The 13,027-nt window shown below is 44.7% G+C and overlaps 1 protein-coding gene across 1 annotated transcript in view; it reads left to right on the top strand.

The window, feature by feature from the left end:
- The first annotated feature begins 295 nt into the window (after nucleotides 1-295).
- Nucleotides 296-13,027, top strand: part of LOC125365003 (alpha fetoprotein) — a 28,055-nt gene continuing 15,323 nt past the window's right edge. The window contains exons 1-11 of the mRNA XM_048364857.1: nucleotides 296-368; nucleotides 1,074-1,113; nucleotides 2,121-2,247; nucleotides 2,885-3,012; nucleotides 3,943-4,531; nucleotides 4,596-4,759; nucleotides 6,421-6,553; nucleotides 7,313-7,401; nucleotides 9,658-9,787; nucleotides 10,855-11,069; nucleotides 12,450-12,582. Of these exons, the coding sequence (XP_048220814.1) occupies nucleotides 296-368; nucleotides 1,074-1,113; nucleotides 2,121-2,247; nucleotides 2,885-3,012; nucleotides 3,943-4,531; nucleotides 4,596-4,759; nucleotides 6,421-6,553; nucleotides 7,313-7,401; nucleotides 9,658-9,787; nucleotides 10,855-11,069; nucleotides 12,450-12,582 (1,821 nt within the window). The remainder of the gene's footprint in view (nucleotides 369-1,073; nucleotides 1,114-2,120; nucleotides 2,248-2,884; nucleotides 3,013-3,942; nucleotides 4,532-4,595; nucleotides 4,760-6,420; nucleotides 6,554-7,312; nucleotides 7,402-9,657; nucleotides 9,788-10,854; nucleotides 11,070-12,449; nucleotides 12,583-13,027) is intronic.

Raw genomic sequence — 13,027 nt, 5'->3', positions numbered from 1 at the left:
TGAATACTTTGTGCTTTGAGAAGACTATTCATTTGCAAAATAGAATGAATTTGCAAGTTAAAATTTTTTTTTTTTACTTTTTCCAACCTGAGTAGGTCTGTGGCCTTGAATACAAAATAAAAGCAACGCCTGTGCTATTAATTATTGGCAAATAGTCCCGGTTTCAACATATGGAATAAAGTAATGCATGTGCCAACAAAAAGTTACTGGATAACAGGGCTTGCTTGTGAAGACTATAAATGGATCTCAGCATCCTCTCTGGTGACAGTCACCACCAGTGAAAGAACTGGTCACCATGAAGTGGGAGACACTCATTCTTTTGCTTTTCCTACTCAGTTCGGCGGAATCCACACCACTGCATCGAAATGGTGAGACGCCTCCGTATTTTCTTTTAAAAATTCTGTGTATTACAATTCTTAAATTTGCTCTCCTCCATTTACCTTGATACCCATTTCGTATTTAGTATTCCACACAGAGGAAAAAGATTTAACTTATGGACATATTTACATGAAAGATACAACTTTACAAGAGGTTTAGAAAATTAGAGCAGAGTTTACTATGACTAAGAATGGGGTTTGCTGTATTAACTTATGTGTATTAATTTACATGCACATTTATTTGGAAATGTCTGTCTGACTGTCTTTCTGTCTATCTCCTGGCTGCTTCCCCAAACTAGTGAGAATGATGAATGACATGCTTGTTTGTGCTTAATTCAGAAAATGGCTCATTGTTTCTATCTAAAGAAGCAGTAGTGTGATTACTTCATAACTGAGCAACGTATGGTGTAATGATGTTCAAACGATGACTGCAATAAGCCAGTTGGAGCATTACCATACAGAGGGAAACTGACAAATTGGAAAACTCGTAGTCTGGAGTTTAGTGTGAGGTCTACTACACATTATTCATTGCTTCCTAGTTTTCTCAAGGTCAAAATGAAGATCTTTGGGAAGTAATGTCTAGTGCCTTCTTAGTTCTGAAATCACACAGTTTTAACTTAAATACAAAAGGAGGTGACGGCGATTCTTCAGATGGCAGTAGAAAGCATCTCTTCATTAGTTCCTTTTGTTTTCCAGATTCTTCACCGTGTTCTACAGAGAAGCACTTGGTTAACCTGTAAGTTTTGCTTGTATACATGTGCTTTAAATATGCAGAGCAAAGATTTCAGTTAAGTAATTAAACGAAATTGCAAAGCCTCATGATTTATTAAGTTATAGAGGGAAATTAGGCAATTCCAAGGAAAGTTATCTATTCTGAATACCAAACATGCTGAAGAGGTGAGCCTTAATAAACGCTTGGGTATTAAAATTTTGTTACTTGGAATTCCATGAAGCACATCAAATCAGATTTAAAAAGTTTTTAATGTTATCGCTGAGGTGATGTGCAGAGGGTTTACAGTTACATAAGTCAGGTAATGAGGACATTTCTCTTTGAACTATGTCACCCAAACCAGAGTTTTAGCCCTAAACTTCAGATTTTGTTTAGCAACAACTATGTGTGAGCTCAGGAATTATTCCATTAGTAACAGTAGGATGATGTTACAAAGTTCTTTCTTTGCTTACTATTTAAATCTTAGACACAAGTCATAGGAGGTAAAGTATCCCAGGGTTTGTTCTTTGTGGAAAATACAATGTTTGCATGAATGCTATCTCTCTGTTTCACACTTCTGAAAGTTCTCTACTTGAAGACAGAGTTTTGAATCAGACTTTGGGTCTGCTGGGGACAGACAGAAGCAGACATCTAAAGCCGAGGTTTTTCTTAAACAAGGGAACTGCAAGGAATGTAGACGTCCTCAATTACAGGTGCAGATCATCAGTGGTTGATCGGAAGACACGCTTAGGGAATACCCAGTTACTTTGACCTTTTAACAACTTTGTGTCTATTTGTGGGGAAGGTGACAAACAAACAAACAAAACCCCAGTATTTCTCTTGGGAAGGCTAGAAATATATATGATCGTCCTCCAAATACATCAGGACACAAATAGAAAATACAGTCAAGGGAAACAGACAGACAACCTCCCCAGAGAAAACAGAAAACAAACAACCTCCCCGCCACCCCAAAGAAGTCAGTACTGGAGAAAAGTAAGATTTCTAGAAGCCTATCATTTGCATATTTTTTGCAGAGCCACCATATTTGTTGCCCAGTTTGCCCAGGAAGCCACTTTCGAGGAAGTCAATAAAATGGTAGCTGATGCGTTGGCTGCAAGGAAGAATCACACGGAGCAGCCGGCAGGCTGTTTGGAAGGTCAGGTACGTGAATAACTCAAAGCCCTGGAGCAGAGGCCTAGCGTGGAAAAGGTGTGGAGGGATTTGGGTAAGGATCAATAAAGGTTAGTCAGTACTGTAAAGACACTGTGTAAACACGGATGGCAGGCGCTAAGGTTCTGCACTCCGACTCTTGGGCGACCATGGGCATATGACTTATCTTCTTCGGACTTCTGTTTTCTTATTTTTTTAACGTAAGGGCCGACATTGGGCCCAACTCAGAGTTGTCATGGAGATTATTTCATAAGAATCGTAGGTAACTGTGACTAAGCACACAACGTGGCTCGCCTTATTCCAGGGAAAGCTACGAACATATTAACAATCAGAATATCTTATAGTACACCACGGGCGATTCAGAGCGGTTATTTGGTAAGCCAAGGCACCTTCGCTGAAGCTTATGCATCGCGTATCATCTTTGTTCTCAAGGAGTAATTTATTAAATCTTTATAATGATCCTAGGAGATTGGTGATAATGTTCCAGTCAGAGAAACTGAGTTACAGAGCAATTTAGCAAATTCCTTGACAGAACCACAAAATGCCAGAGCCGGGATTTAAATTAGACTACCTGGCCCCGGCACGAACATCCTTGGGTAGCTTTATCATGTTATATACTACACAATAGTACACGTGGGGTTCACAGGACAACATTAGTATTGCCAGACTTAGCAGGCAAACAATGATCGACTCAATCGATCAGAACAATGTTACTGTAAAGGTGTTGTACAGAGAGGTCACAGTGACCTACGTCAGGTAACGAGTACATTTCCCTCCCTGATGCAATTCATTTCTGATGACTTTTATGTAGTACTAAGTTGCTCCCTGTGCAGAAGCTCAGTAGATCTCTTTCCATCTCCACGTAGAAATGAACTTTGCATTGGTTAGAGATATCCAAGCAGGGTGCAGTAGGCCTACGGAAGCCTGTGTTGTGGTGGGGTTGGAATGGCCAGCAGACAGTGTGGGATGCCCTTCAGTCCAACAAAGCACTTCACGATGCTGGGAAAAAATTACTATCTGGGAACGCATCCGAGGTCCTGCTTTGCATCTCTGCTTTCGGCTTGTCCCGATCATCTTGTTAAGAACTGTGTGTGCACACGACGCGGCACTCTCTTCCTCTTACAGTTTCGTATTCAGTTAGGGGTTCGAGGTCACCTTACAGATTGATTTTGTGTGTAGTGACAGGGGCGGGAAATCTGAGAAGATTGGCAAGGTTCCTTACCCACCAGCAGTTCTAAGAGCTAAAGGAACCGGTTCCCCAAAAGCACCAGAGCAGGTTTCTTGTGCGCACACACAGGGCCTGTCACTTGGCTCTGGTACAATGCGGACTCCCAAGCAGGCCGCCTGTGCAGTGCAGGACACTCTGGTGACATCCACAGTGATGACCAAGGCTTCTCCTTGTATTCCGCTTGGGAGTCGTCTCCAACTGAAAATAAGATCTGATTTTCAGTTCACAAGGAGGCCAGGTGGAGTGAGTATCTATTTCTGACACAGGATTAAATACAGAGAGCACGGTATATATTCTAGGGCTAAACTATTAATTACAAAAGAGAAGCAAAGCTATAGCTTGAAGTAAACTGTAATGTCGAATTCAGGGGACAAGGCGAGCATGCTTGTTTTTTTTTTTTTTTTTAATGCAATGGTTTCGGCTGCTGGCCGTGTGTTTTACCGACCCTTGGGAGGTAGAATTGCACGTTCCAGAAGCCAGAGAGGGAAGGCGCTGGATCCCCGCGGAGGAGAGGGGGTGCACGGGGATCTGCACGGGGATCTGCATGGGGATCTGCACTGGGATCTGCACTGGGATCTGCCTGGGGATCTGCACTGGGATCTGCACTGGGATCTGCACGGGGATCTGCACGGGGATCTGCACTGGGATCTGCACTGGGATCTGCACGGGGATCTGCCTGGGGATCTGCACTGGGATCTGCACGGGGATCTGCACGGGGATCTGCACTGGGATCTGCACTGGGATTCTCACTGGGATCTGCACTGGGATTCTCACTGGGATCTGCAGTGGGCTCTGCAGTGGGCTTTGCATTGGGATCTGCAGTGGGATCTGCAGTGGGCTCTGCAGTGGGCTCTGCAGTGGGATCTGCACTGGGATCTGCAGTGGGATTCTCACTGGGAATGCACGGGGATCTGCACGGGGATCTGCACTGGGATTCTCACTGGGATCTGCACGGGGATTCTCACTGGGATCTGCACTGGGCCCTGCAGTGGGATTCTCACTGGGATCTGCACTGGGATCTGCACAGGTTCTTTCCTGGAGGGCCGGGTGGGGCGCTTTGGGACGCGTGTGGCTTGGTGATCTTAGGGCTCTGTCCCCCCCTCTCTCCCAGCTGGCCGTGTTTCTGGACGAGGTCTGCCTCCCGAAGGACGCGGGTGCGCGGGACGCCCAGGAGAGGCTGCGCTGCTTCCCGGGGCGCGGGAGGACCCTGCCCGCCCAGGACCCCGACCCCGGCTGCCTGGCCTTCGAGGAGAGCCGGGACGCGCCCCGCAACCGGTGAGGGGCGCGGGGGGAGAGGGGAGGGGGGAGGGGGGAAGCCTGGGGGGCGGGATGAGTCCCCCTCCCCCCCCCCCCAGCACCCCAGCACCCTCACGCGCGGACCCCGCAGCAGCTCCCCGAGTTTCAGGAGCCGCCCGGGTTTTCCTCTAGCGCAGCACGCCGGGTACCCGCTCCCCTGCTCCCCGTTCCCCGCTCCCCTGCTCCCCGCGCCCCGCGCCCCGCGCCCCGCGCCCCGCTCCCCGCTCCCCGCTCCTTGGCTCCCCGGCTCCCCGGCTCCCCGGCTCCCCGGCTCCCCGCTCCTCTCCCCGATTCCTGGACCCCAGGCAACCCCTTCCTCGTGTGCCCTCCAAGTTACAGAGGGGGGGGAGGGAGAGAGACAGGGAGAAAGAGAGGGAGGGAGGGAGGGAGGGAGAGGGGAAGGGGAGAGGAAGAGGCAGGGGGGTGGAGGGTTCCCGGGCCACAGTTCCCTCGTCCTTGGCAGAGATCGCCCTTGGTGAATCAGCAAGCACGTCTGAGTAGACTTCGGGAGAAGTCTCACTGGAAGATTCTAGTATCCCAGCTCCATCTGAGGATTGACTTTGAGGCCAGCCCTGGCAGCAGAGCCCCTGAGACCTTCAGCTCCAAGAACCAAAGCAAAGCAAAGCAGCCCCAGCCCAAAGCAAAGCAAAGCAAAGCAAAGCAGCCCCAGACCAAAGCAAAGCAAAGCAAACCAGCCCCAAAGCAAAGCAAAGCAAAGCAAACCAGCCCCAGACCAAAGCAAAGCAAAGCAAAGCAGCCCCAAAGCAAAGCAAAGCAAAGCAGCCCCAGACCAAAGCAAAGCAAAGCAAACCAGCCCCAAAGCAAAGCAAAGCAAAGCAAACCAGCCCCAAAGCAAAGCAAAGCAACCGCAGAGCCGCAGCTCACATGGCCTGTAACAAAACCAACCAACCAACAGAGCCCCGAGTGTCCATCAATAAGCACAAGACACAGTGGCAGACAGGAGGAATGGTGGCCTTGGACAAGGAAAGCTCAGGGACAGTGCCCCAAGCCCGGAGTTCAAGTCCTAGGACCGGCACAATGACATTAAAAAGTCCTTTTATTAAGGTTTACAGCATTTCTACCGATTTGTTTTGGCAGTAGGATCTGGTATCTGTTGTTGCAATAGAATTTGGTGTCACCCCTTAGGTCTGTTCCGCCTCTGAGCATCTTAAGGAGGAAAAACTTTGTCAGTATCTGGAAAGAAAAATGATCATTTTCTTCTCGGAATACCGTTCAAAGCACTTTGTTGCTGCTGTTTAAAATTTTTTTTTGTATTGAAATTTATTTATTTGTTGCCAGTACCCAGGAGCTCAGGGCTCTCGTGGTCTGTTTTTTTTTTTTTGGCTTCCTAACTCAAGACTGGGCTCTGGACCATTTGTGCCGCCCCTCCACATTGGGCATTTTGATGGCTCATTGGAGAGAAGAGTCTCAAAGACTTTTTTTTTTTTTTTTTGCCTGGGCTAGCTTTGAACTGTGATCTTCAGATCGCAGCCTCCTGAGTAGCCAGGAGGCCCGAGGCACCAGTGCGCAGTGTTATTGTTGCCCTAACCTTAATCTTTTAGCAAACCCACTGTCAGTTCAGTAGCAACCGTCCTGCTCTTTGTGCCTCTGTAGATCTTCCAGTTCTCTTGCTTTTACAGATCCATCGATCACACCGCCGGAAGTCACCCCTTCCTGTACATTCCTGCCGCCCTCCATTCGGCTGCTAGCCGTGCCCTAGCAATGCCCCTGTGCTGCGAAGCCGACGATACAGCAGAGTGCTTTCAAGTCAAGGTAATGTCCGCGAGCGGGTCTCTGAATCAATGTGTGGTGCTCCTGTAGCCCTTGGAAGCCAGAGTCCAAAGGGAAACGGGATTCGTGGGAACAGTCATCGTGGTCAGGATAGAGCAGTCTCTGGGATCGTGCTACGTGTGTGAAAAATAGATGTGTTGTTATTCATCCATCCGTTCAGACAGTCAGCAGTATGACTGAGGAAGTGAACTCTGGTGAGATGAAGAAATATAGAAAAGAAATTGGGAGAAAGAAGGAGCAGAAGGGGAGAAAGGCAAATGAGAGCTGTGATACACGTTTTATGTTCATTAGCCCTTTTTGTCCTTAGAATACATTCGAGGTGCATTATTGTAATTTTACAAACCTGGGGTTCACAGAGACAGAATAATAACCACAACTAACCTTTCTGCCACCGGAGTTCTTCGGAAGTGCCTAAGGATTGTGACTTGTTTGTTTGTTTGGTAACGGAGCAGAATCTTAACAGTTTTAGTCTCCTTTTCAGTGGCATAAAAGCATGATCATTCTTTTGCGATCCCTAATATCAAAATTAGGGTGTTTCTATGTTGAGCTGTTTTTAATACTTATCTAGCATGGATGCATATAAACTAAATAAGTAAATCAGTAGAAGTGTAAAAAATGTTTGACATTTCTAATATTGTAATTTAAAAATCCTACAGACTTTCATGTCTTATACCTGTTTTGCTAATTATTGTAGCAAACCAAAGAAGCTTCCTTATAACATCTTATTTCTTCTCCCTCTAGACTGAATCCATTACAAAAGAATTAAGAGAAAGAAGCTGGGTAAATCAGCATATATGCGCAATATTGAACCAGTATGGGCCCCTAGACGTGTAAGTTTAAGCTCTACCGAGGGAGACACTGAGGATCTGTGGAATTACTATGTTGCAATCCAGGTTTATTTTCCTTGTTGCTGACACTGTTTTTTGTTTTTGTTTTTGTTTTTTTTTTAATAAGTGAAGACACTTTTGATGAGGGCTACTGTGATTAGCGTCATGAAAGCTCAGGAACTGGAAGAACGTTAACAAGCTGCTAAGGTAGCACATCAACTAGCTGAATGCTGTGGGCGTGGCTTACACGATAAAGCACCTGCCTATAAAGCATGAGGGTTTTAGTTCAATCCTCAATACTGCCAGAACCCAAACAAATCTCACTGGCATCATACTTACAGAAGAATGTTAAGATTTGTAAGATTTGCTAATTCCTCTAGACAGCTAAGTACCAAAACCAAATCATATCTCCTCAGTAGACTTATGTTTCCCTCTCTGTTTCCTCCTCTACAAAGCAGGTCAATATACCCACAGAATTATTGAAACTTGTGGCTGGGCAAGAAATATTGATTATGTTGGTACTTTCTATGAAAACATTCCCTTGATTAGAATCCAACATTAAGTGAAAAGGAAAACTTTAATTTCATAACTGGTTTAAAGTCATCTTTTACAAAATTTATTGCCTTTAAGTAATGGCACAAAGGAATTACCACTCAACAGATCTGTTTTTAAGTACAATGCATATTAATTCATCATTCTCCCATGTTGCTCCCAACTCAATCTCAATCCACAGAGATTTATCCCAGAGAAGCAAGGCTGGCTCAATATACATAAATCAATAAATGTAATAAAGCACAGTACCAGAGCCAGAGACAAGAACCATATTATCATCTTAATAGATGCAGAAACAGCCTTAGACAAGATCCAGCACCCTTTTTATGGTAAAAGCTCTGGAGAAGCTAGGAACAGCGGAAACGTTTCTCGCATAATAAAAGCTGTTTATGAGAAACTCGAGAGCTAACATCATACCAAATGGTAAAAAAAAAAGAAAGTACTCTTTAACTCCATTTAAATGAAACCTTTCCAGTATTGTGAAACATCTGAGCTCCTAGCTAAATAGAAAACAAGTATTTACTTATTTTTAAAATGGCGTATCACAGACTACGGCACATGGGGAAAACCTAGATGAAAGTTTTTAGTGGTAGAGTTAGTTCCAAAGACTACAATGTCTTTCTCAAAAAGGTCAGATTGTTCCTTTCACGACCCTTCAATTCTATTAGGAATTTAAAGATTGATTTGCATACTGCTTTATTGAAACTTGCCTTCGGAATGAAGGAACATTTGTCTACAATGTTCAACCAACGTACTTCCTTCCGTCCCTCTAGAGATTCTCAGAAGAGTCTCTCTCTGTCTCTGTCTGTCTGTCTGTCTGTCTGTCTCTCTCTCGTGAAAACCACGCATCCTTTTTATGGAATTTTCCACTTCTTAATTCGTTACACTTTTTACACTTCCTGCCTGTTTCCGACAGTGATTTCACAGGTTCAGCATCAGGGTTGAACAACAAAGACCGAGTTCATCTTGATTCCTAAGGAAGGTTTTTAGGAAGAGATGAACTACCAGCAAACTAATTTTCTTTTGGTGGGGAGAATCACAGTTGTGGAGCTACTGGCTTATAAAAATTGAACTGAGGGCTGGGGATATGGCCTAGTGGCAAGAGTGCCTGCCTCATATACATGAGGCCCTGGGTTCGATTCCCCAGCACCACATATACAGAAAATGGCCAGAAGTGGCGCTGTGACTCAAGTGGCAGAGTGCTAGCCTTGAGCAAAAAAAAGAAGCCAGGGACAGTGCTCAGGCCCTGAGTCCAAGGCCCAGGACTGGCCAAAAAAAAAAAAAAACACACCAAAAAACAAAAATTGAACTGAAGTTGACAGAACTTAGGATACACGTCCTTTTCTCTGTAAACAACAATGTATTTCAGTTCTTTCTCTTTGGAGCTTTAACTATGATGATATTTTATGTACTATTTGATTTTTTTTTCTATTGGTTGTGGGGCTTGAACTCTGGGTGCTGTCCCTGAGCCCTTCAGCTCAAGGTTAGCGCTCTATCACTTTGAGCCACAGCACCACTTCCAGTTTTCTGGAGGTTAATTGGAGATACAGACTTTCCTACCCAGGCTGGTTTGAACTGTGATCCTCAGATCTCAGCCTCCTAAGTACGTAGGATTACAGGAGTGAGCCACCAGCATCTGGCTACTATTGATTTTGATAGACCAACCAAGATTGATGTTTTCAATTCTTCCCTCTCTTCTTCCCACAGCCTTACTACCAAGCTGAGTCAAAAACTTCCCAAACTCAATTTTACTGAAATTCAGAAGTTGGTCCAGGAAGTGGCCCTCCTACACCAGAAATGTTGCCAAGAAGGCGTGATGGAGTGTCTTCAGTTTATTGTGAGGAGCCTTGCTTCCTGAAAGAGATCTCTAGTTCTCTTCCTCTTTCTTGATCTCATTCTAAAGCAGTTGTTTGGGCTTGACTTGGTCACAAGTGGAATTAGGTGAATTTAGAGTAGAACGCACACTCTTATTCTGAGCCTGGTTTTTACCTTGACAGACACTTGTAAGCGTGGGGCAGGACCGCATCTGTTTCTTTCTGAAACAGATGACACCTCTACATATGGTCTTCTTGGCCAAGTTTTTTTTTCTTTTAGTATATTCGTTTTCTCATCCATTTATTTCTTGATTTGACAAATGCATTTTGAGGACTTTTTATTTGTCGGCCGTAGTAGTGGACACTTGTTTATAAAGGCCTACATCGATTTCAAGTCTGTTAGGAGAAGGCCAATGGCCTCCTTGGGGTTCGGGGCTATCTTTTGTTTCCCCTTGTCACTGTTGGATCAGGCCTGGCCCATGGAAGACTCTCTCTCCGAGTTTGCCGAAGCAGTGAAGGCAACAAAGAGAACACAAGCCGCCCAGGCGAGACAGAAAGCGATGCGTACTGAAGGGAAGTGTGAATAAAGGGCAGTGTGAGACTTCAACACCCAGACTGAGCAGCCGTGGCCACAGATCCTTTGAGTGGATCGTAGTCAGTGGGGACAGGAGCCTTGTGGCTGGACTTCCTACATGGTGTATGCATAAGAGGCTTGCCTACCTGTAGAGGTCCCTCTAGTGGGCACCCAGGAGCACTGCAGGTTGTTCTGGTCAAGATGGCACCCACCCACTGTGAGCTTGCTCTCCGTACTCCAGTGTCGCAAGGAGGCAAATGTGAACACTAACAAGGAAAGGCGCTCCTGGGTCAGAAACGTTACACGTTTTCCTTTGGTTTTGAAGCCTTCTTGGTGCAACCAAGACTCGTGTTTAGTGAGGAGGAGAAAATACTAAAGTGAGAGACAACGTAAAAGTCTTTTTTATTCTTCTTTCCTCACCCTCTGTTCCTGCTTTTCTTTCTTTCTTTCCTGCAACGGGTTGTGACGTTCTTTCAAACCTATTAAGGCTTGTTTCTTTTTCTTTCCCTGTTATAGTATAAATTTAGAGCATCTCTATGTTCCCGAGAAGATATTCTGTCAAGCAAACTAGGACGGTGCTGCAAAGTGTCCATGTTTGAACTTGGTAATTGCCTAATCCATGGAGACACTGACGGCAAGCCCGGAGATCTTTCTCCAAACCCCAACCGGTTTTTAGGAGGTAGAAATTTCAGCCAATTTTCTTCAGAGGAGAAGAACAAGTTCTTGGCAAGGTAAACGACTCTCTAAATGTATGTTCACACAAGTAAAGATTTTATGTGGCTGACCGCTTTGCGTTGTTGAAATGTGGGGGGAGGGCTATGATTTTTGAGCTCGGTATTTGAGGATATTCGGCTAGAATCTTCTGAGCCAAAAATAGATATTAGCAGCCAACAAGGCATCTACCTCATGGCAGTGAGGCTCTTACCATTACTGATCCGAATGGCTTGCTGATGAAGCCCTATTTTATTTCATATGCCTTTCTGTGGAATGAGAAACATTGTCATCCTGTCTGAACTGCTTGTATGAAGGCCACTATTGTACTTTCAATTGAGATATGGTTATTTTTCTAATAAAAATTGCTGATGGTTGCTCTGTATATTTAAGAACATTTCCTCCAAACTATAACTCAACAGGTAATACTCGACAGGCCTTTATTAGAACATTTTGTTATTTGTTGATCATTCTCTTAAGAAAATCTAAACATGCTTGGAGACATTTATGGAATATTAGTTTATTGCATAATATAATCAATGGGCATGTTCCCATTCTATTTGCCTTAAGGAAAACAAGCAGTCAAGTTAGTGCAATTTTCTTTATTGTATGTGTCCATCAACAATTATAGGAGGGACCTGTCTGCTCTTCGGGCATTACGCTTACTGGTCTCTAGGGATCTTTCTAAATTTAAGAGTCTTATTCTAATGCGGCAAGTAAAATAATGATTCCATTTTCTTTCTAATAGCCCCCGGAGATATGACTCATGTTGTGTTAAAATTAGACACAAACACATTGCTTGCCTGCTAAATGAAATTGTGCAAACTAGAACGCAGATCAGACTTCAGAGGCCCCTCATGACGCTGGGACTTGACAGATCTATAAGCTCTGTCTCATATGAGCTGCCAGCGAAGCTCTTCTTGACTACGGGGTCAATCAGCCGCCCAGCCTCTTCACGCATCCCTTCTTTGTCTCTCTCCCATCCTTCTTCACTTCTCTTCATGAGTTCATCACTAGATGACAGACAGGAACTATTTCTCGTTTACTTGTACTTGTGACCGGGCAGGCATTTTATCTTCTACAACCATGGCTCCTTCTTGCTTAAAATAATCAGAGAGAAAGTGGGCAAACTTAAAAACACATTTGTTGAATGAATGAGAGCAAATCCCACAATGAAAAACCTAAAGTGAGATGCAGAAGAAAATAAAACACCGGCTTATAGGACAATTTGAAGGACTGTTGTCTGAGTGAATAGTTTTGTCACTCATGGGATTTGAATCGTGTTTGAGATCCAGCTTTGTTTACGTACATTTCCATTTATGATATAAGAATGATTGTGGAAGAAATGGTTTCATTTTGTCTTAATTACAACGCTATGGTATTTCCCCTCCACGCTATAGCTTTCTTCACGAATATTCACGAAGACATACCAAACTTCCTGTCACAGTAATCCTAAGAGTTGCTACGGGATATGAGGAAGTGGTAAAGAAGTGTTTGCAATCTGAAAATCCTTCTGAATGTCAGGACAAGGGGGTAAGTTGTTCTAGAATTTTATAAGAATCTCAAAAAGTGATTGAGGGCAGGAGGTGCGGTTCTAGTGGTAGAGCATTTACCCAGCCTGGGGGCGGGGGGGGCGGGACCCTGCGGCCTAGGTCTGCCAGAAGACTGGCTTAATAAGTTACATTAAATATGCCATATGTTTAAAAGCATCTAGTTAGCCGAGTGCCAGTGGCTCGTGTCTGTAATCCTGGCAACTTCAGGACCTTGCGATCTGAGGCTGGTGGTTCCAAGCCAGCCTGGGCAGGAAAGTGCGCGAGACTCTAATCTTCACTTAAGTACCAAAAAATCAGGAGTGGAGATGTGGCTGAAGTCTCAAGTGGTAGTGTGCTAACCTTGAGGAAATAAAAAAAAAAAGAAGAAGAAAGCTCATGGGCAGCACCCGGATTCTGTGTTCAAGCTCCAGGACTGGTACACACAC

The sequence above is a fragment of the Perognathus longimembris genome, chromosome 16 (genome assembly GCF_023159225.1).
Source record: "Perognathus longimembris pacificus isolate PPM17 chromosome 16, ASM2315922v1, whole genome shotgun sequence".
In the NCBI taxonomy this organism is placed as follows: Eukaryota; Metazoa; Chordata; class Mammalia; order Rodentia; family Heteromyidae; genus Perognathus; species Perognathus longimembris.
The sequence above is the reverse complement of the archived record's forward strand: the minus strand, read 5'-3'. Positions and strand labels throughout refer to the sequence as shown.